This window comes from Bombina bombina, chromosome 1, assembly GCF_027579735.1.
Source record: "Bombina bombina isolate aBomBom1 chromosome 1, aBomBom1.pri, whole genome shotgun sequence".
Lineage (NCBI taxonomy): Eukaryota > Metazoa > Chordata > Amphibia > Anura > Bombinatoridae > Bombina > Bombina bombina.
The window spans coordinates 242,684,774-242,708,338 of NC_069499.1; the positions used below are offsets into that span (position 1 = coordinate 242,684,774).

The 23,565-nt window shown below is 42.5% G+C and overlaps 1 protein-coding gene across 1 annotated transcript in view; it reads right to left on the minus strand.

The window, feature by feature from the left end:
* KNSTRN (kinetochore localized astrin (SPAG5) binding protein) overlaps nt 1–23,565 on the minus strand; it is a 107,948-nt gene that overhangs the window by 59,436 nt on the left and 24,947 nt on the right. Inside the window, exons 3-4 of the mRNA XM_053697897.1 lie at nt 9,349–9,484; nt 9,171–9,218 (exon numbers count right to left, since the gene is read on the minus strand). Coding sequence (XP_053553872.1) covers nt 9,171–9,218; nt 9,349–9,484 — 184 coding nt within the window. The remainder of the gene's footprint in view (nt 1–9,170; nt 9,219–9,348; nt 9,485–23,565) is intronic.

Genomic DNA, 23,565 nt, shown 5'->3' on the forward strand with positions numbered 1-23,565 from the left:
TCAAGATTTTGCCAGCCACTTCAACAACAAAATTGATTCCATCAGAAGTGAAATCAGCTCTCAACATACTTCCAATCTCCCACCCCCTCAAAAGCTCACCCAAAACCCAAATATCCAAAAAACATAATTTATGCTTACCTGATAAATTCCTTTCTTCTGTAGTGTGATCAGTCCACGGGTCATCATTACTTCTGGGATATTACTCCTCCCCAACAGGAAGTGCAAGAGGATTCACCCAGCAGAGCTGCATATAGCTCCTCCCCTCTACGTCACTCCCAGTCATTCGACCAAGGACCAACGAGAAAGGAAAAGCCAAGGGTGAAGTGGTGACTGGAGTATAAATCAAAAAATATTTACCTGCCTTAAAAACAGGGCGGGCCGTGGACTGATCACACTACAGAAGAAAGGAATTTATCAGGTAAGCATAAATTATGTTTTCTTCTGTTAAGTGTGATCAGTCCACGGGTCATCATTACTTCTGGGATACCAATACCAAAGCAAAAGTACACGGATGACGGGAGGGATAGGCAGGCTCTTTATACAGAAGGAACCACTGCCTGAAGAACCTTACTCCCAAAAATAGCCTCCGATGAAGCAAAAGTGTCAAATTTGTAAAATTTGGAAAAAGTATGAAGCGAAGACCAAGTTGCAGCCTTGCAAATCTGTTCAACAGAGGCCTCATTCTTGAAGGCCCAAGTGGAAGCCACAGCTCTAGTAGAATGAGCTGTAATTCTTTCAGGAGGCTGCTGTCCAGCAGTCTCATAAGCTAAACGAATTATGCTACGAAACCAAAAAGAAAGAGAGGTAGCGGAAGCTTTTTGACCTCTCCTCTGCCCAGAGTAAATGACAAACAGAGAAGACGTTTGTCGAAATTCCTTAGTTGCCTGTAAGTAAAATTTTAGAGCACGGACTACATCCAGGTTGTGCAGTAGACGTTCCTTCTTTGAAGAAGGATTTGGGCATAAAGAAGGAACAACAATCTCTTGATTGATATTCCTGTTAGTAACTACCTTAGGTAAGAACCCAGGTTTAGTACGCAGGACTACCTTATCCGAATGAAAAATCAAATAAGGAGAATCACAATGTAAGGCTGATAATTCAGAGACTCTTCGAGCCGAGGAAATAGCCATTAAAAATAGAACTTTCCAAGATAACAACTTTATATCAATGGAATGAAGGGGTTCAAACGGAACGCCCTGTAAAACATTAAGAACAAGGTTTAAACTCCATGGTGGAGCAACAGTTTTAAACACAGGCTTAATTCTGGCCAAAGCCTGACAAAAAGCCTGGACGTCAGGAACTTCTGACAGACGTTTGTGTAACAGAATGGACAGAGCTGAGATCTGTCCCTTTAATGAACTAGCAGATAAACCCTTTTCTAAACCTTCTTGTAGAAAAGACAATATCCTAGGAATCCTAACCTTACTCCAAGAGTAACCTTTGGATTCACACCAATATAGGTATTTACGCCATATCTTATGGTAAATCTTTCTGGTAACAGGTTTCCTAGCCTGTATTAAGGTATCAATAACTGACTCAGAAAATCCATGTCTTGATAAAATCAAGCGTTCAATTTCCAAGCAGTCAGCTTCAGAGAAGTTAGATTTTGATGTTTGAAGGGACCCTGTATCAGAAGGTCCTGTTTCAGAGGTAGAGACCAAGGTGGACAGGATGACATGTCCACCAGGTCTGCATACCAAGTCCTGCGTGGCCACGCAGGTGCTATTAGAATCACTGATGCTCTCTCTTGTTTGATTCTGGCAATCAATCGAGGAAGCAACGGGAAGGGTGGAAACACGTAAGCCATCCTGAAGTCCCAAGGTGCTGTCAGAGCATCTATCAGGACTGCTCCTGGATCCCTGGATCTGGACCCGTAACGAGGAAGCTTGGCGTTCTGTCGAGACGCCATGAGATCTATCTCTGGTTTGCCCCAACGTCGAAGTATTTGGGCAAAGACCTCCGGATGAAGTTCCCACTCCCCCGGATGAAAAGTCTGACGACTTAAGAAATCCGCCTCCCAGTTCTCCACTCCCGGGATGTGGATTGCTGACAGGTGGCAAGAGTGAGACTCTGCCCAGCAAATTATCTTTGATACTTCCATCATAGCTAGGGAGCTTCTTGTCCCTCCCTGATGGTTGATGTAAGCTACAGTCGTGATGTTGTCCGACTGAAACCTGATGAACCCCCGAGTTGTCAACTGGGGCCAAGCCAGGAGGGCATTGAGAACTGCTCTCAATTCCAGAATGTTTATTGGCAGGAGACTCTCCTCCTGACTCCATTGTCCCTGAGCCTTCAGAGAATTCCAGACGGCACCCCAACCTAGAAGGCTGGCGTCTGTTGTTACAATTGTCCAGTCTGGTCTGCTGAATGGCATCCCCCTGGACAGATGTGGCCGAGAAAGCCACCATAGAAGAGAATTTCTGGTCTCTTGATCCAGATTCAGAGAAGGGGATAAGTCTGAGTAATCCCCATTCCACTGACTTAGCATGCACAGTTGCAGTGGTCTGAGGTGTAAGCGTGCAAAGGGTACTATGTCCATTGCCGCTACCATTAAGCCGATTACCTCCATGCATTGAGCCACTGACGGGTGTTGAATGGAATGAAGGGTGCGGCAAGCACTTTGAAGTCTTGTTAGCCTGTCCTCTGTCAGGTAAATCTTCATTTTTACAGAATCTATAAGAGTCCCCAGGAAGGGAACTCTTGTGAGTGGAACGAGTGAACTTTTCTTTTCGTTCACCTTCCATCCATGTGACCTTAGAAATGCCAGCACTAACTCTGTATGAGACTTGGCAGATTGAAAGCTTGAAGCTTGTATCAGAATGTCGTCTAGGTATGGAGCAACCGAGATTCCCCGCGGTCTTAGTACCGCCAGAAGAGCGCCCAGAACCTTTGTGAAGATTCTTGGAGCTGTAGCCAATCCGAATGGAAGAGCCACAAACTGGTAATGCCTGTCTAGGAAGGCAAACCTTAGGTACCGATAATGATCTTTGTGAATCGGTATGTGAAGGTAAGCATCTTTTAAATCTACAGTGGTCATGTATTGACCCTCTTGGATCATAGGTAAAATTGTCCGAATAGTCTCCATCTTGAACGATGGAACTCTTAGGAATTTGTTTAGGATCTTTAAGTCCAGGATTGGTCTGAAAGTTCCCTCTTTTTTGGGAACCACAAACAGATTTGAGTAAAACCCCTGTCCCTGTTCCGATCGTGGAACTGGATGGATTACTCCCATTAACAAGAGCTCTTGTACGCAGCGTAGAAACGCCTCTTTCTTTGTCTGGATTGTTGACAATCTTGACAGATGAAATCTCTCTCTTGGAGGAGAGTATTTGAAGTCCAGAAGGTATCCCTGAGATATTATCTCTAGCGCCCAGGGATCCTGAACATCTCTTGCCCAAGCCTGGGCGAAGAGAGAAAGTCTGCCCCCCACTAGATCCGATCCCGGATCGGGGGCCCTCAATTCATGCTGTTTTAGGGGCAGCAGCAGGTTTCCTAGTCTGCTTGCCCTTGTTCCAGGACTGGTTAGGTTTCCAGCCTTGTCTGTAGCGAGCAACAGCTCCTTCCTGTTTTGGTGCAGAGGAAGTTGATGCTGCTCCTGCTTTGAAATTACGAAAGGAACGAAAATTAGACTGTCTAGTCTTGGCTTTGGCTTTGTCCTGAGGCAGGGCATGGCCTTTACCTCCTGTAATGTCAGCGATAATCTCTTTCAACCCAGGCCCGAATAAGGTCTGCCCTTTGAAAGGTATATTAAGCAATTTAGACTTAGAAGTAACATCAGCTGACCAGGATTTTAGCCACAGCGCCCTGCGTGCCTGAATGGCGAATCCTGAATTTTTCGCCGTAAGTTTAGTAAGATGTACTACGGCCTCCGAAATGAATGAATTAGCTAGTTTAAGGACTCTAAGCCTGTCCGTAATGTCGTCCAGAGTAGCTGAACCAATGTTCTCTTCCAGAGACCCAATCCAGAATGCCGCTGCAGCCGTGATCGGCGCAATGCATGCAAGGGGTTGCAATATAAAACCTTGTTGAACAAACATTTTCTTAAGGTAACCCTCTAACTTTTTATCCATTGGATCTGAAAAAGCACAGCTATCCTCCACCGGGATAGTGGTACGCTTAGCTAAGGTAGAAACTGCTCCCTCCACCTTAGGGACCGTTTGCCATAAGTCCCTTGTGGTGGCGTCTATTGGAAACATTTTTCTAAATATCGGAGGGGGTGAGAACGGCACACCGGGTCTATCCCACTCCTTAGTAACAATTTCAGTAAGTCTCTTAGGTATAGGAAAAACCTCAGTACTCGTCGGTACCGCAAAATATTTATCCAACCTACACATTTTCTCTGGTATTGCAACTGTGTTACAATCATTCAGAGCCGCTAACACCTCCCCTAGTAATACACGGAGGTTTTCCAGTTTAAATTTAAAATTTTAAATATCTGAATCCAGTCTGTTTGGATCAGAACCGTCACCCACAGAATGAAGTTCTCCGTCCTCATGTTCTGCCACCTGTGACGCAGTGTCTGACATGGCCCTAATATTATCAGCGCACTCTGTTCTCACCCCAGAGTGATCACGCTTACCTCTTAGTTCTGGTAATTTAGCCAAAACCTCAGTCATAACAGTAGCCATATCCTGTAATGTGATTTGTAATGGCCGCCCAGATGTACTCGGCGCTACAATATCACGCACCTCCCTCTGAGCGGGAGATGTAGGTACTGACACGTGAGGCGAGTTAGTCGGCATAACTCTCCCCTCGTTGTTTGGTGAAATTTGTTCAATTTGTACAGATTGACTTTTATTTAAAGTAGCATCAATACAGTTAGTACATAAATTTCTATTGGGCTCCACTTTGGCATTGCAACAAATGACACAGGTATCATCCTCTGAATCAGACATGTTTAACACACTAGCAAATAAACTTGCAACTTGGAAATACAATTCAATTAGAATAATATTAAAATGTACTGTGCCTTTAAGAAGCACAGAAGATCTATGACAGTTGAAAATTAATAAATTGAAACAGTTATAGCCTCAATCCTTGTAAACAACACAACTTTAGCAAAGGTTTAATCCCATTAGCAAAGATAACAAATTCTGAAAGCAGGAAACAAAATACAGAATAAACGTTTTTTATCTCAGTCAAACTATAATTCTCACAGCTCTGCTGAGAGAAATTACCTCCCTCAAAATAAGTTTTGAAGACCCCTGAGCTCTGTAGAGATGAACCGGATCATGCAGGGAATACAATGAGTTGCTGACTGAAATATTTGATGCATAGAAAAAGCGCCAAAAAACGGCCCCTCCCCCTCACACACAGCAGTGAGGGAGAACAGAAACTGTCAGAAAAACAGATTAAGCAACTGCCAAGTGGAAAAATAGTGCCCAAACATTTATTCACACAGTACCTCAGCAAATGAAAACGATTTTACATTCCAGCAAAAACGTTAAACATAATCTCTAGTTATTAAACAGCTTTATGTATTTCTTACAGTGTAATTCTAGTGAAGTACCATTCCCCAGAATACTGAAGTGTAAAGTATACATACATGACATTATATCGGTATGGCAGGATTTTCTCATCAATTCCATTGTCAGAAAATAAAAACTGCTACATACCTCTATGCAGATTCATCTGCCCGCTGTCCCCTGATCTGAAGTTTACCTTACTCCTCAGATGGCCGAGAACAGCAATATGATCTTAACTACTCCGGCTAAAATCATAGCAAAACTCTGGTAGATTCTTCTTCAAACTCTGCCAGAGAGGTAATAACACACTCCGGTGCTATTTTAAAATAACAAACTTTTGATTGAAGATATAAAACTAAGTATAATCACCATAGTCCTCTCACACATCCTATCTAGTCGTTGGGTGCAAGAGAATGACTGGGAGTGACGTAGAGGGGAGGAGCTATATGCAGCTCTGCTGGGTGAATCCTCTTGCACTTCCTGTTGGGGAGGAGTAATATCCCAGAAGTAATGATGACCCGTGGACTGATCACACTTAACAGAAGAAATGCAGCTCTTTTGCCCCTGTTAATGAGGATGAGGTTTCTGCCCTTATACTGTCCTCCCACCACACCAACTGTCCCCTCGACACCATCCCCTCACAGCTACTCCCATCCCTCTCTTCTACCCTCACCCCCATACTCACACACATGTTCAACCTCTCCCTCAGCACTGGTATATTTCCCTCATCTCTAAAACATGCACTGGTCACACCTATCCTCAAAAAACCATCCCTCGATCCAACCTCCCCTTCCAATTACCGCCCTATTTCTCTACTCCCTCTTGCCTCAAAGCTCCTCGAAAAGCTAGTTTATGCACGTCTATCCCATTTCCTTACACTAAACTCTCTTCTTGACCCACCGCAATCTGGATTTCGTTCCCATCACTCTACAGAGACAGCAATTGTCAAGGTTACCAATGACCTACTTACAGCAAAATCCAAAGGCCACTTCTCTCTGATTACCCTCCTTGACCTGTCTGCAGCCTTTGACACTGTTGACCACCCTCTTCTGCTCCAACCCCTCCAATCCTTCGGCATCTGTGACACAGCTCTCTCGTGGTTCTCTTCTTATCTGACTAACCGTACATTTAGTGTAGCCTTCTCCGGAGCATCCTCTGCCCCGTTACCACTTTCTGTTGGGGTACCTCAAGGCTCTGTCCTTGGTCCCCTTCTCTTTTCAATCTACACGTCGTCACTAGGTTCCTTAATAAAGTCCCATGGGTTTCAATACCATTTGTATGCCAATGACACCCAAATCTACCTCTCTGCACCAGACCTACCTCCTTCCTTACTAACCCGTGTCACTAACTGTTTTTCTCACATCTCATCTTGAATGTCCTCTCACTACCTTAAGCAAAATCTCTCCAAAACTGAACTCCTTATTTTTCCCGCTTCTTCCAATGTCTCCACCACCAAAATTTCTATAACTGTTGATAATTCCATCATTACCCCTACCCCGCAAGCCCGATGTCTTGGGGTCACACTTGACTCAGATCTTTCCTTCACTCCTCACATTCAGTCCTTGGCTAAAGCCTGCCGCTTCCACCTTAAAAACATCGCTAAAATTAGACATTTCCTTACACAAGATACAACCAGGATTTTAATCCACTCTCTCATCCTTTCCCGCCTCGACTACTGCAACTCCGTCCTCTCTGGTCTACCTAGCTGCCGCATAGCTCCTTTACAATCCATTATGAATGCCTCTGCCAGGCTCATCTTCCTTACTTGTCGCTCTTCATCTGCTGCACCTCTCTGCCAATCCCTTCACTGGCTTCCTCTTGCCTCTAGGATTAAACATAAAATCCTCACTCTGACATACAAAGCTCTCAACTGCACTGCTCCCCCCTACATCTCAGAACTTGTCTCTAGATACTCTCCCTCCCGTCCCCTTCGATCAGCTCAGGATCTCCTCCTCTCCTGTTACTTCCTCACATTCCCGTTTACAGGACTTCTCCAGACTGGCCCCCATCTTGTGGAATTCCCTGCTTCGCTCCATAAGACTCTCCCCTAGTTTTAACAGCTTCAAGCACTCCCTAAAAACTCTACTATTCAGGGATGCATACAACTAACACTAACCTTTCCCAACTCCATTGCTTTCCCCTTGAACCCCTTAGAATGTAAGCCTATGGGCCCAGCTGTTTACAGATCGCTTCACAAGAGCCGACTACAACAGTGAAACTCTCGGCAGGGCCCTCTACCCATTTGACCCCTACAAAAGCTATCCTGTACACCGACTATGTTTACAGTGCTGCGGAATCTGTTGGCGCTCTACAAATACCTGATAATAATAATATTGGCTGATTGCAACAGCCAATAGGATTTTTTCCCCTTTAATTCCTATTGGCTGAAAGAAATCTTTCAGCCAATAGTGTTAGGCTTCTTTTTTGCCGGCTCTCCACATTAATGTCTATGGGGAAATAAAGCACGAGCACGTCAAAGCAGCGCTTGTATTTCGGTGCGGTATGGAGCTCAACGCCACCATATCGCCCGCACAAGCCTGCTTTTTGAAAACCTGTAATAGCAGCACTATAGGGAGGTGAAATAACACCGTTTTTGTGGCAGTCGGTAATTTCCATTTAGCGCTGAAAACTCGTAATCTAACTGATGATGAAGTAAAATGAAACAATCTTACCGGAATCTACGCAGTGGAACAGGAATACGGCCCTTCAAGTGTGACAGATGGTAGCCTCGCTTCTGACATGGACTTGAGTGAATAAAGGCAGGCAGCGAAACTCGTCAACGCTGATTGCCAAGGAGCTGTTACTCTGAGTCGGGATGGTTTCGCAGAAAGACACTCCCTGCATCTCCGGCCTCTAACTTTCATCCATGCTCTCACTGAGAGGCTGACAGGATTACTTAAAACTCCAGTCCCATTTCGAAGAGTACTAACCTCCTTAAGAAAGAGACTATCTCGAACTTCTGACACTTTTCTGCCAACCTGCAAAGAACGACTGGGGGATGAGGTAAGTGGGGAGGTATTTAAGCCTTTGGCTGGGGTGTATTTGCCTCCTCCTGGTGGCCAGGTTCTAAATTCCCAAAAGTAATGAATGTAGCTGTGGACTCTTCCCGTTTAAGAAGAAAATACAAAAGCACAAAGTATAAGTGTACCTAAAAATCTCATATCATGCAGTGCTATACTGCACTGGGCTTGTCTCTCCTTCACATACAGAAAAACAGAGAACAACTCTTAGACAAGTATAGCAAAACTTGCCTGTGTAGAACCTTGTGAGAGACCTTGCAGTGCTGGAGTGATCCATCGTTTTTCGTTTAGCATTTAGTGAGTTCAGCTCCTGTGAAGTCTGCACTGCAATTTCTCTCCAAGCAAGAGTCTAATCATCAGGCTCTAAGTGTTGGAGTTTGATATTTAGAGATAATATAAAGAAGTATGTGTGTCTACAGAAAATGATAAAATAAGGAAATCTGATTTCCCTGCAAGCTCAACCTCTTTTAATGGGTTGTGGTTTTAAAGATTTTAGCCAGCTATTTCACAACAAAAACAAACAAAAATAAGCAATTTCCCATACAGCTGGTTATTGTAAAACATATTAAGGGAAAAACTATTTTACAGTACACTACCTAATAATAGTATTCATTATCAATCTTTTCTTCACAAGATTAACAGATGTAAAAAATGTTTTATATATTTTCTCAGTTTGGTTACTCACCCTCGTGTAGGAGCAGCTGCAGCCTTCTTATTCACAACAGTTCTTTTACTGTTTATGAAAAATTACAAACATAATTTATGGTTAATGCCATTTGGGGTAATAGAAACAGCATATCTCAAATACATTTACTTTACCATTCAGATAAAAACTGCACGACATGAACTGAAACAATACTCACGTACTAGTTGTAGCTTTAAAAACACCATTGTCAGGAACATTGGCTGTGAAATTGATGTTGGGATCCTTACTATAGAGAGGTAAAACCGGCTTCGGGGGACAGGTTTTTTTAAGACACGGGTATGCTAATTCCGAGTCTGAAAAAACAACAACAAAAAAACATAAAAGAATATAATGACAGCAATGCTTAAAGGGACATTCAACACTTAGTGTAACATGTTTTGATATTGTAAATTAAAAAACGGAGGTCCGTCTACACTATACCCCTCCTCCCTTGCCGCCTTCTGTCCTAATCAGCGGCGCTAACTACTCTAATACCCGGTCAATATGGATGCCGAACTCCCCCCACTATTACGTAGCTGCCTTCTTCTTCAACTGATAAGCAAATCAGAATCCAGTCCTCGGACAGAAATTGCACGCGCTTGCAATTTCTGTCCGAGGACTGGATTCTGGGAGGAGGGTGGAGGAGGGGTATAGTGTAGGCGGACCTCCGTTTTTTAATTTACAATATCAAAACATGTTACACTAAGTGTTGAATGTCCCTTTAACAGTGAGCAGACTATAATGAAAAGGCCCTGGGGAAAAAAGGAAAAATTGGGGGGAGATTGGGCTTGGAGTATAGAATATTTTCTTTACAATGATAAATTATATATTTATGACATAGTGTTCATATATTTAAACCTCCAAAATTATTTCTAAAAAACTATAAAACATGAAGACTTTTATGAAAGACTTATGAAACTTTTTGACTGCAATTTTTTCTGAGCAAAGAACTGCAATTTGCAAATACTGTCAGAAGAAATATGCTTTCCCAAATGCTACCAGAGTAACAAAACAATAGGCGCCCTAAAGACATTAAAAACAGACAACAAAATTAAAGGGATATTAAACAGTGCACATATTAAATAAAAGTAAGCATAAAAAGTAACAGATTGTGTAACAAAAAAAAAATTAAATTACTTTCTTTAAAAATTACCACTTAGAAATTCTCAGTGTAGCTCTGGCCCCAGTGTGATAAGAGTGGAACATTTTTAAAAACATAAATTATGCTTACCTGATAATTTCATTTCCATCGAGGGGAGGAGAGTCCACAGCTTCATTCATTACTGTTGGGAATTTAGAACCTGGCCACCAGGAGGAGGCAAAGACACCCCAGCCAAAGGCTTAAATACCTTCCCCACTTCCCTCATCCCCCAGTCATTCTGAGGAGGAAACAAGGAACAGTAGGAGAAATATCAGGGTATAAATGGTGCCAGAAGATAATTAAATTTAGGTCCGCCCATCGCAGATAAGGGCGGGAGCCGTGGACTCTCCTCCCCTCGATAGAAATGAAATTATCAGGTAGGCATAATTTATGTTTTCCATCTAAAGGGGAGGAGAGTCCACGGCTTCATTCATTACTTTTGGGAAACACATACCCAAACTCTAGAGGACACTGAATTAAACCGGGAGGGTAAAAGGCGGACCCTAATCTGAGGGCACCACAGCCTGCAAAACCTCTCTCCCAAAACCAGCTTAGGCAGAAGAAAAAACGTCAAATTTATAAAACTTTGTAAAAAAGTGTATAAGGAGGACCAGGTAGCCCCTTTAAAAAATTCTTGAAGGCCCAAGACAAAGCCACAGCTCTAGTTGAATGAGCCATGATCCTCTGAGGAGGCTCATGTCCCGCTGTCTCATAGGCCAATCGAATCAAGCTCCTCAACCAAAAGGACAAAGAAGTAGAAGAGGCTTTCTGCCCCTTGCGCTTCCCTGAATACACGATAAAAAGAGATGTAGACTGTTAAATCGTTTGTAGCCTGAAGATAAAACTTTAGGGCACGAACCACATCCAGGTTATGAAGTAACCTCTTTTTAGAAGAAGAAGGGTTAGGACACAAAGAAGGAACCACTATTTCCTGATTGATGTTACGGTTAGACACCACCTTGGGAAGAAAACCCAAACCAGTGCGAAGCACAGCCTTATCCGCATAAAAAAAAAAAAACAGATAAAGGAGGCTTACATTGCAAGGCAGCTAGTTCAGAAACTCTGTGCACCGATGCAATGGCCAACAGGAAGAGAACCTTCCAGGATAGAATCTTAATGTTAAAAGAATGCATAGGCTTAAACAGAACCTTCTGCAATACTTTACGGACCAAGTTTAAGCTCCATAGGGGAGCAGACTGTCTAAAGACTGACCAGATTCTGGACAGAGCCTGAACAAAAGATTGGATGCAAGGGAGCTCAGAGAGTCTCCTATGCAAAAAGACTGATAATGCCTTTAAGGAACTGGCGCCAAGATCCTTCTCCAAACCATCTTGGTGAAAGGACAGCATCCTAGATACCTTCACCATATGCCAAGGATATCCATGCTTCTCACACCAGGACAAGTAAGTCCTCCACACCTTATAGTAGTTGCGACGAGTGTCTGGCTTCCTTGCCTGAATTAGAGTATCAATCACACCTTCAGAAAAGGGTCTCTTGGCAAAGACTAGGTGTTCAATCTCCACGTAGTTAGCCTAAGAGAATCAAGATTTTGATGTTGAAACGGGTCCTGTTCGAGCAGATCCCTGCGACAGGGTAACCTCCACCGTGGAGAGGATGACATCCCCACCAGATCCGCAAACCACGCCCTCCATGGCCATGATGGACCAATCAGAATGGCCGAAGCTCGCTCCTGTTTGACACGTGTAACAAAACGAGGTAGAAGTGGTAACGGTGGAAAAATGTAAGCTAGGCTGAACCCCCAAGGCACCGCTAATGCATCTATCAGCTCTCCCTGGGGATCCCTAGACCTCGGCCCGTATCGGGGTAGCTTGTAATTGAGTCTGGACGCCATGAGATCTATCTCCGGCGTTCCCCACCTGAGACAAATCTCTGCAAACACTTTAGGTTGAAGAGACCATTCTCCCAGATTGAAGGATTGCCTGCTGAGAAAGTCTGCTTCTCAGTTGTCCACACCTGGAATGTGAATCGCTGAGAGCGAGCAGCCGTGGGACTCCGCCCACTCCAAGATCCGAGACACCTCCCTCATGGAGCTCCTCGTACCCCCTTGATGGTTGATGTAAGACACCGAGGTAATGTTGTCGGTCTGGACTCTGATGAAGCTGAACGACCCCCAGAGGAGGCCATACCTTCAGAGCATTGTAGATTGCTCGGAGTTCCAGAATATTTATCGGAAGCAGAGACTCCTCCTGGGACCATTTTCCTTGTGCCATCCTGGCACCCCAAACAGCTCCCCATCCTGCCAGCCTCGCGCCCGTGGTCACAATCTCCCAAGATGGTCTCAAGAAGTATGTTCCCATGGACAGTTGCTCCGGACGGATCCACAAAGAGGGAAATCCAAGTCCGAGCATCCATGGATATCCGCTGTGATATGATCGCCGTTCCACTGTTTCAACATGCACAATTGAAGAGGTCTGAGATGGAACCTGGCGAACGGAATGACGTCTATGCTGGAAACCATGAGTCGATCACCTCCATACACTGAGCCAGAGGGGCTTGAGGAGGACTGAAGGGCAAGACGTGTTTAAACACTTTAGGTCCAGAATCGGTCGGAATGTGTCCACCTTCTTTTGGAACCACAAAAAGTTTTGAATAGTACCCTAGACCCTTTCTACTAGGGGTACTGGAACGATAACACAGAGAGAAGAGAGATCTCTCACACACTCTAGAAAGGCCTCTCTCTTTTCAAGTCTTGAAGACAAGTTTGACAGGAGGAATCTGCCCCTGGGAAGATGAGATCTGAACCCTATCCTGTAACCCTGGGCGACAACCTTCAGAGCCCAAGGGCCCTGAACGTCCTGTAACCAGGCCTCTGAGAAGAGAGATAATCTGCCCCCTACTTGGTCCGGAGACCGGTCGAGGGCCGCCCATTCATGCCGATTTTGTCTCAGTGTGCTTCTTGCTCTGCTTAGACTTGTTCCAAGAATGAGTCGGCTTCAAAGTTCCCTTGGACTGGTCCGCTTTTGCAGCGGGCTGCTGGCGCTGGGCCTTGTCCGCACGAAAGGAACGAAAAGTAGATCCTTTAGGCTTCGCCTTCTTATCCTGCAGTAGGAAAGCTCCCTTGCCTCCCGTAACCGTGGATATGATCAAATACAATCCTGGATCGAAGAGAATCTTTCCTTAAAAAGGCAGGGACAACAGCCTCAACTTAGAGGTCATGTCCACAGACCAAGACTTTAGCCACAGAGCCCTGCGAGCTAAAACGGAAAAACCTGACACCTTAGCGTTCAGGCGAATAATTTGCATATTGGCATCACAGATGAAAGAATTGGCGACCTTCAGCGCTTTAATCTTATCCTGTATCTCATCGAGGGAAGTCTCCTCCTCGACCATTTCACACAGGGATTCACATCAATATGTCGCAACTCCAGCAACCGCGGCTATGGCTGCGGCCGGCTGTATAAACAAACCCTGTATGTTTAAACACCTCCCTAACATGTTTTCCAACTTTTTATCCATGGGCTCTTTAAAACGACGAACTATCCTCGAGGGGAACAGTTATTCGCTTCGTGAGCGTGGAGATAGCACCATCCACCTTAGGGACAGTACCTCACAGCTCAAGCTGAGAGTCCGGAATGGGAAAAGGAAGAACCTAATCGCTCCCATTCATTCTTAATAATATTAGCCATCTTAACAGGAACCGGGAAGGCCAAAAGGTACCACCCTGTCCTCATATACCTTATAAAGCTTAGGAATCGCAGGTTCCTCCGAAAGCTTTGGTTCCGGAACCTCTAGAGTAACAAGCACTTGCTGCAGCAAAAAGCGCAAATTCTCTATCCTAATCCTAAAGTCAGGCTTCTCCGCAGCCGGAGGTTTAGATGACACAGACTATGACCCAGAAGGGGCCTCTCCTCTGACGAGTCGGAGTGAGCCTCGTCATCGTATAACGCCTCTGATATTTCCATTGGCGTAGACAACCGCTGGGGCGGGCCACCATGATACGCCCTATGCTTGCGCTTAGCAGAACGTGGTAAGGCATGGATCACTTTCAATACCGCCGTTTGCAGTTGATCCGCAAAATCTGACGGCCAACTAATCTCTCCCGCAGGAGTAATGGTTGGACCCTGGGGCTCTGCAATGACACAATAAACAATATCATGTATAAACCCCTTGTGTTCAATAATCCCCTTTCCAGGAATATTAACCTTTGATTCTTAAAAGATAAAAGGCATCACACTGTGACCCTGTCTTCCGTGTTATCATTATGTAATAAAAAATGAAACGATCTTGCCAGAATCTACGCCGTGGAACAGGAACAAGGCCCTTCAAGTGTGACAGGTTAGAAGCCTCGCTCCTGACATGGACTTGAGTGTAAAAAGCAGGCAGCGAAACTCGTCAACGCTGATTACTTGTGGAGCTGTTAATATGAGTCGGGATGGTTTCGCAGAAAGACTCTCCCTGCATCTCCAGACTCTAACTTTCGCCCAGGCTCTCAATGAGAGGCTGACAGGAATACTTAAACCTCCAGTCACAATGCGAAGAGTACTACCCTCCATAAGAGACTACTCTGATCTTTGGCACTTCTATGCCGTCCTTCTGTGACGAAAGGCAAAGAATGACTGGGGGATGAGGGAAGTAGGGAAGGTATTTAAGCCTTTGGCTGGGGTGTCTTTGCGTCCTCCTGGTGTCCAGGTTCTAAATTCCCAACAGTAATGAATGAAGCCGTGGACTCTCTTCCCCTTTAGATGGAAACCTGAGTTTTTACTCTGTCAGTTTTGGGCGTGAGCAAATTTGACTCCTTGTTACCTGGTCGTTTTAGGACATTAAGCTAAGAAACCTCCCTGCAAAGGCCCCCTCCTGCTTGTATGACTCTGACAGGAAGTAAAAGACACTGCACAAATGTAGTGTAAAAAAATAAATAAAAAAGGTAAAATCCATTTAAATAGATTAATACTACATGCTACAATGCTTTCTATTAAAGGGACACTCAAGTCAAAATAAACTTTTATGATTCAGAGAAATCATGCAGTTTTAAGACACTTTCCAATTTACTACCGTTCACAAATTCTGCACAAACCTGGTTATATACACACACTTTCTGGGGAACAAGATCCTACTGAGCATCTGCACAAGTACATCTACTAGTCTGATTGGCTAATGTATGTCATATGATACAGTGGGCTTAAAAATTGGGAGAAAAAATAAATTTGTCAGAAAACAAAATATGTATTGCTTATTTTAAATTCAGAAGAGGTATTACATTGTTTTTTTTATTAAGCAATTCTACTTCATTGAGTGCTCCTTAAGTATAAGCAACTGCTTAGTGCTTTAATACTACAATGAAACCGACTGTTTAACATCCCTTTATATGAAGATCTTGATAAAGCTCTATTGAGCGAAACGCGTCGACCTTGTGACTGCTGACCCTGCAATTGTGTGAAATAAATACACAAAGAGACTGTCTTTTTCTGGATACCTTACGATTTCAGTTTATAAGCTGTAACAACCCGGGTTGCCTATTACACTCCTATTGGAACCTTCAATATCCTGCGTGCATTTAGCACTAAGTGCAGGATCCATCTACAAATATCGTTACTTTATAAAAGTTTTCTTCTCATCATTCAAAAGAATTTGTCTGTTCTTTAACAAATCCCAGCCAATCCCACCCGAGATACCAAGCTGTGACGTCAGACGCCAGGACACATGCGGCGCTGATCAGTTACCAGGTGAGAAGGGGATTCGGACGCTGCAGACGGGTTTGGAGAATAACAGGTACTGAGAAAATATTGTATAGTAACCTGTCTCACCCGGAGAAAATACCTGTCTAGAAGTAACTTTTGTAACATCGGCTAAAGTGTTATGCAAATCTGAACTGCACCGCTGTTATTAAGTAACTTTTGTAACATCGGCTAAAGTGTTATGCAAATCTGAACTGCACCGCTGTTATTATCTACCTGAATATAGCAGGATATACAAACACCAACTATTTGCCTATACGTTCAATAGAGACGGACACTTGCATAAATTTGTGTATGGGGCAGCATATGTAAACACTATTAAAGTGTCAAATATTCTATGCATGTTTTTATATCTGAGAATTTTATATAACAAGGGAGACGTCCCTTTAAATTGATGTTTTTAGTATAACTATTATATTGTTAATATGCTTTTTTTTAAAAATCTATAAAATATATTTTCCACTCACAGTGACTCATATTTTCTTTATCATCTCACCAAGTGCTATAAAAATAGCAATTTAATAATGAACACTATTTAGTAATGAACACTATTTAGTTTTATTCAGTATTCACATTCTTATATTGCTCACTTATCTTTCTTTGATATATATCGATTATATTTTAAGTATACCTTTAGCTATAAGTAGCGCACCTATCACTCCCAATCACACACTCTATCGTTTTTTGAAAGACGGAAGGATCTTTCGACCCTTTAGGTGTTTGGTTACTACCTTTTTTACCAGCGCACTACTAAACCCTCCACATCTACAGCAGGAAGAAGCAGTGCCCCTGTTTTTAATAGTTTTTATCATGAAAGTTGACATTCACTTTAATTAAATCCAGCAAGTGCGGCCGTATTACATTTTATACTATTACCTTGTCCAGCACTCTGGTTGTTGTTTATATATTGTCAGCGAGAGTGCAAATCCTTACGTATATATATATATATATATATATATATATATATATATAAATAAATAAATAAATGAAGAACAGCAAGTGCAGTCTCCAGGACTTTTAGAAAATTCCTGGAGAGTGCACTTTCTGTTCTTCTTTTGTTTACTATTTTTGTTGCACCCTGGGCACTGGAATATTGGAAAAATATTGGAAAATATCTCTCTCTCATATATATATATATATATATATATATTTTTTTTTTTTTAAAGGGACAGTCTACTCCATAATTTTTATTGTTTAAAAAGATAGATGATCCTTTTATTCCCAAATGTCCACTATTTTGCATAACACCAGAAATTGCAAGCGCGCGCAATTTCTGACCGAGGATTGAATCCTGATTTGCTGATCATTTGAAGAAGAAGGCAGCTACGTAACGGTGGGGGGAGTTCGGCTGCCATTTTTACCTGGTATTAGAGAAGTTAGCGACGGTGATTAGTACAGAAGCAAGGCGGCAAGGCAGAAGGGGTATAGTGCAGGCGGATCTTCGGTTTTTATTTTTCAATATCAAATAAATAATTTTAACGGAAGTGTTGACTGTCCCTTTAACCCCCCCCAACAAATGCAGGTCACCTACCTACCCACCTACCAGTCATAGCTATGCCCCCCTGCAATATACAAGCTACAACTCTTTAAAGCAATGTTAAACAGTAAACACATGCTAGACGCAATGATGTATTCAAAGGACAGATTAGCCTTTGAATAATATGTAGATGTATTCTTACAATTATAGTGTTTCAATATTGAAAATGTACGTGTAACGGTTTAGTTTCTTTACAGTACTTTAGTTTTTATAAAATAATGGGCACCAACATGTTTGAACTAGTTTTTGATTTATCTCTGCTTTTACAAACAAAGCTGCGTGGAATACCTTCTTTTACTGCCTGTTTTACATCTGTCCATAATTGTCTTTGGCAGGAGAAACAGATAAGGGACAGTAAAGTCATAGACATTTATGATTTAGACAGAGCATACAATTTACAACAACTTTCCAATTTATTTCTATTATTTGATTTGCTTCCTTCTCTTGTTATCCTTTGCTGAAAGGTTTATCTAGGTAAGCTCAGGAGCAGCAAATAACCTAGGTTCTAGCTGCTGATTGGTGGCTGCATATATATATACAGATTGTGATTGACTCACCCGTGTGTTCAGTTAGAAACCAGTAGTGCATTGTTGCTCCTTCAACAAATGATACCAAAAGAATGAAGCAAATTTGATAATAAAAGTAAACTGGAAAGTTGTTTAAAATTGTATGTTCTAACTAAATCATAAAATAAAATGTTTAGGTTTCATGTCCCTTTAAGTTCAAACATGGTGGCACCATTTACTTTATAGAAAGTCAGTAGAATTTAGAAAACCAACAATTTTCAAAGTTAGAGGGACATGAAACATTTTTTCTTTCATGAGAGCGTGCAATTTTAAACAAATTTTCCAATGTACTTCATTCTCTTGATATACTTTGTTGAAAATAATATCTAAATAGGCTCAGTAGCTGCTGATTGGTGGCTGCAAATAGATGCCTTGTGTGATTGGCTTAGCCATGTACATTGCTATTTCTTCAACAAAGGGTATCTAAAGAATAAAGCAAATTACATAATAGAAGTAAATTGGAATATTGTTTACAATTGTATTCTCTATCTGAATCATGAAAGAAATATTTTGGGTTATGTGTCCCTTTAAATTACAGGAAAAGGGAAGAAAATAATGAAATTATATTGCAAAATTTCTTAAATATACAAACATTCTATAATATTATATAATCTCTTACTGTTTAATATCACTTTAACACTAAACTATTAATGAAAAATGATAAATCCCTGGCCTATATACACACACAGTATCTAGGTAATCCCCACACCTGGCTTCAACGATATAGGGTTACCAAAAAGCAGGCAAAAACACAGGAATATTCCAAAAAAGCCTTTATAAAATAAGTAGAAAGACAAGGGCCTTAACCCATGACATTTCAGCTCTTGCAGGAGCCTTTCTCAAATGGAGGCCGTGAAGACATACTAAGCACCACAGAACCCCTGAAACTTAAATACCATAATCAATTTACCTGAGACCTATCAGTTGATCCTGAGCAGGGCCGTGCATCACTCCACCCAAGGCCACTACACCTCACGCTGACACACAATGCGCAGAGTACTGACGTCATCAGTCTGCACCGGCCCAATCAGATAGCAACGTGATGAGTTGCCATAGCAATTGGGTAAACAAACAGACCCGAACCTGTAAACTGGGTTTGTAATTACATGTTGTGCATGCATTTTATTTCACTGTGTTATAATAGTTTTTCCCTGTTGATATTACCGCTCAGGATGGTTGTGACCATGATCGTGCACTATCACCCAGTTTACAGGTTCGGGTCTGTTCGTTTGTTTACCCAATTGCTATGGCAACTCATCACGCTGCTATCTGATTGGGCCGGTGCGGACTGATGATGTCCGTACTCGGCGCATTGTGTCTCAGCGTGACCTTGGGGGGGGGGGGGGGGGAGTGATGCACGGTCCCGCTCAGGATCAACTTATTGGTCTCAGGTAAATTGAATATCAGGGGTTCTGTGGTGCCGAAACGTCATGGGTTAAGGCCCTTGTCTTTCTACTTATTTTATAAAGGCTTTTTTGGAATATTCCTGTGTTTTTGCCTGCTTTTTGGTAACCTTATATCGTTGAAGCCAGACGTGGGGATTACCTAGATACTGTATACTTTGTTTCTAGCAGAGCACCAGGTGGATGAAATTGATGGTGTGTGCCGTTTCCACTGCACTGATATATATATATAAAAAAACAACATGCACTCCAATGGGAATCTTTTTCCAAATCCAGTCACTTTATTGTGAGCGTTTTCGGACCTACAGGTCCGTCCTCGGACAAAAAAGGTGTTTTTGTCTGAGGACGGACTTGTAGGTCCGAAAACGTTCACATTAAAGTGACTGGATTTGGAAAAGGATTCCCATTGGAGTGCACGTTGTTTTCTTCTATTGATTCCTGTTTGCTGCACCCTGCGTTATATACATACATATATACACACACAAAACACGGAAGAGGACTGCACTCTCATACCGGACCGAGTACACATGCCATGACCCTGTAACATGCTCAGCCCTGTGTGCTCACGGGCACTCACAGGAAGCTGTGCTGTCCCCAGAGTCACAGGCAGTTAACCCCAGACAGGTCTGGGTGCAAGAACCATAGTGAAATTACAAAACAAATTAATACAACACACAGAGAAAGTCCAGCACTCACTTACAAGCGCTCAGCTAAGATTTAAAAGCAAAAATGGAAAGGTTAGTTACCGCATCTGGCCAAATGGGACAAGCCCAGGTACCACATCAAGTTTGGATTTGAGAGCTTGCATTGTGTGGATGTTTTAAAAAATGGAAAGGTTAGTTACCGCATTTGGCCAAATGGGAAAAGCCCAGGTACCACATCAAGGTCCTTTCCAATACCTGGGACCCTAAAACAGCCACACAATGCAAGCTCTCAAATCCAAACTGGGAACAAAGGAAGGGTGCACAGGCTTATGTAATCACCTTAGACATATACAAAACACGGAAGGGGACTGCACTCTCATACCGGACCGGGTACACATCCCATGACCCTGTAACATACTCAGCCCTGGGTGCTCACGGGCACTCACAGGAAGCTGTGCTGTCCCCAGAGTCACAGGCAGTTAACCCAGACAGGTCTGGGTGCAAGAACCATAGGGAAATTACAAAACAAATTAATACAACACACAGAGAAAGTCCAGCACTCACTCACAAGCTCTCAGCTAAGATTTAAAAGCAAAAATGGAAAGGTTAGTTACCGCATCTGGCCAAATGGGACAAGCCCAGGTACCACATCAAGTTTGGATTTGAGAGCTTGCATTGTGTGGATGTTTTAGAGTCCCAGGTATTGGAAAGGACCTTAATGTGGTACCTGGGCTCGTCCCATTTGGCCAAATTCGGTAACTAACCTTTCCATTTTTGCTTTTAAATCTTAGCTGAGAGCTTGTAAGTGAGTGCTGGACTTTCTCTGTGTGTTATATATATATATATATATATACACACACATAATCTATCTATATTTATATATAGCAGTTAGGACTGCACGATTAATCCCGCGAGAAACCGCGAGAGTATGCAATTTTTAGCCCCGCCCTATTTGACAGCACCTATGACATGCAGGAGGGCCGCCGACTTGCCGTGCCCGCCTTGCGACATTGAGCCGACTTACCAGGGAGCGCTGTGGCTGATGCGGGTTATAGGGAGGGGGGTGCACTGTGGCTGATGCGGGTTACAGGGAGGGGGTGCACTCGGACTTATGTGGGTTGGGGGCTGATGGTGGTTAAAGGCGGTGCTTATGATGTTAAAGGAGGTGCTTATTGGGGGGTTACAGTGAGAGCTGATGGGACTTATGTAGGTTACAGAGGGGGGCTTATGGGGGGTTACATTGGGAGCTGATGGGGCTTATGTAGATTACAGAGGAGGGGCTGACGTTAAAATGATTAAATCGCAATTCCCCCCCCCCCCCATATCGCCCAGCCCTAATAGCAGTATGTGTAGTTACACTGACTGCAATAAAAACAAAATCTGATTATGCACACAAATAGTTTATTCCCCCCCCCCCCCAAAAAAAATGCACTTGCAGCTGACAGAGGCATACATCACTGAACTGTTCAGAAGCTAAAGTGATTTAAGATGGCCGATATCTACTTAGACTACCACCTCCCTATGCTACCTTGAAAAGTGGATTAGACAAACATGTTTGACATTTAAAGGGACAGTATATGTAATAGACACTACTATAAAGAAGAATATGCATAGGTACCGATATAAAAATCCAGTATAAAACCTTTAAAAAAACAAACAAAAAACAACATAAAAGCTCCACTTTAGCACTGTTGATGAGGTTAGGCTGGGGCACCCAGTGGAAGGGGCTTGAAAACCAGGAAAAGCAGATCCCCCCACATATGAAAAGACAGATTGGACAATCAGGAGCCAGCTGTAGTCTGGAAACGAGCGCATACATCTGACACTTTGTGCTGATTTTCAGACTCCTAACCAAGTTCCAATGTTATAAAAAAATATAAGCAAAACTATACATTGTTACAAAAACACTCTCAGATGGGCTACATAAATGGATAATCTACAAAACATGTATACAAATGAAAATCTAGTGTACAAGCATGTCCCTTTAATGCCGGACATGGCCTTCACATCAATCGTTTAGTAATGTTCTTTAAGGTTAGGAGAGAAGTTGTACACATGAATGGTCAGACCCCTGTACATCAATGCAAACAAAATGTGCTAATTTGTTAAACTATCTCAGGTACTTCCCCCTTTCCTATGTTCTCTGCCTCTTTTTTTGGCGCAGAAAGTCCCAAAGAAAAACTAAACACAATGTGACTAATAAATATAAAGAAATGTTGTTATCTTGCCATTTTTATAATCCATTCATCTACATGTTATGTGGATAAATGGGCCAAAATTCAGAAATACATATTAGTCCAAAGACAAATGCACTTTAATAACAAATACATTTTGAAACATGTTTTAGATTACAGAATTTTTTAGCTTCATGTCCATTTAACAATTAAAAAAATGTAATATACAATCATTTCCCCCTCCACAGTTTGTAAAATATTTATGCTTGGCAAAAAACTACATTGTAATATTTTATTTGCTCTATTTTCCTGCAATTTAACTCCGATAAAGCAGAGGATTGAGTGGATTAATCCACTACTCTGCTTGTAAACTTTGTAGAATGTTGTATTATTATAGTGTCAAACACATACTAAGCATAGCTATAACATAACTTAAAAGGACATAATACTCATATGCTAAATCACTTGAAACTGATGCAGTATAACTGTAAAAAGCTGACAGGAAAATATCACCTGAGCATCTCTATGTAAAAAAGGAAGATATTTTACCTCACAAGTTCTGTGTAAAAAGTTATACTTCACCTGCTCCCAGCTGCAGGTAAAAATTAAAAAAAAATGAAGAAATGAAGAGCAGCCAATCAGCATCAGCAGTGCTGAGGTCATGAACTCTTACTGTGATCTCATGAGATTTGACTTAACTCTCATGAGATTTCATAGTAAGCTTCCTTTACCTGATTGGTGAAATAATATGAGAGTTCACGAGGCTCATCCCCCTAAGCTGTCCAAGGACAGACACACTAAAATGCTGCTTAGAAATCCTTTACAATGGGAGGTGGCTACTGAGGAACTTTTGAGGTAAAAACATAATTTATGCTTACCTGATAAATTCCTTTCTCCTGTAGTGTAGTCAGTCCACGGGTCATCCATTACTTATGGGATATTAACTCCTCCCCAACAGGAAGTGCAAGAGGATCACCCAAGCAGAGCTGCTATATAGCTCCTCCCCTCTACGTCACACCCAGTCATTCGACCGAAACCAAACGAGAAAGGAGAAACTATAGGGTGCAGTGGTGACTGGAGTTTAATTTAAATTTAGACCTGCCATAAAAAACAGGGCGGGCCGTGGACTGACTACACTACAGGAGAAAGGAATTTATCAGGTAAGCATAAATTATGTTTTCTCCTGTTAAGTGTAGTCAGTCCACGGGTCATCCATTACTTATGGGATACCAAT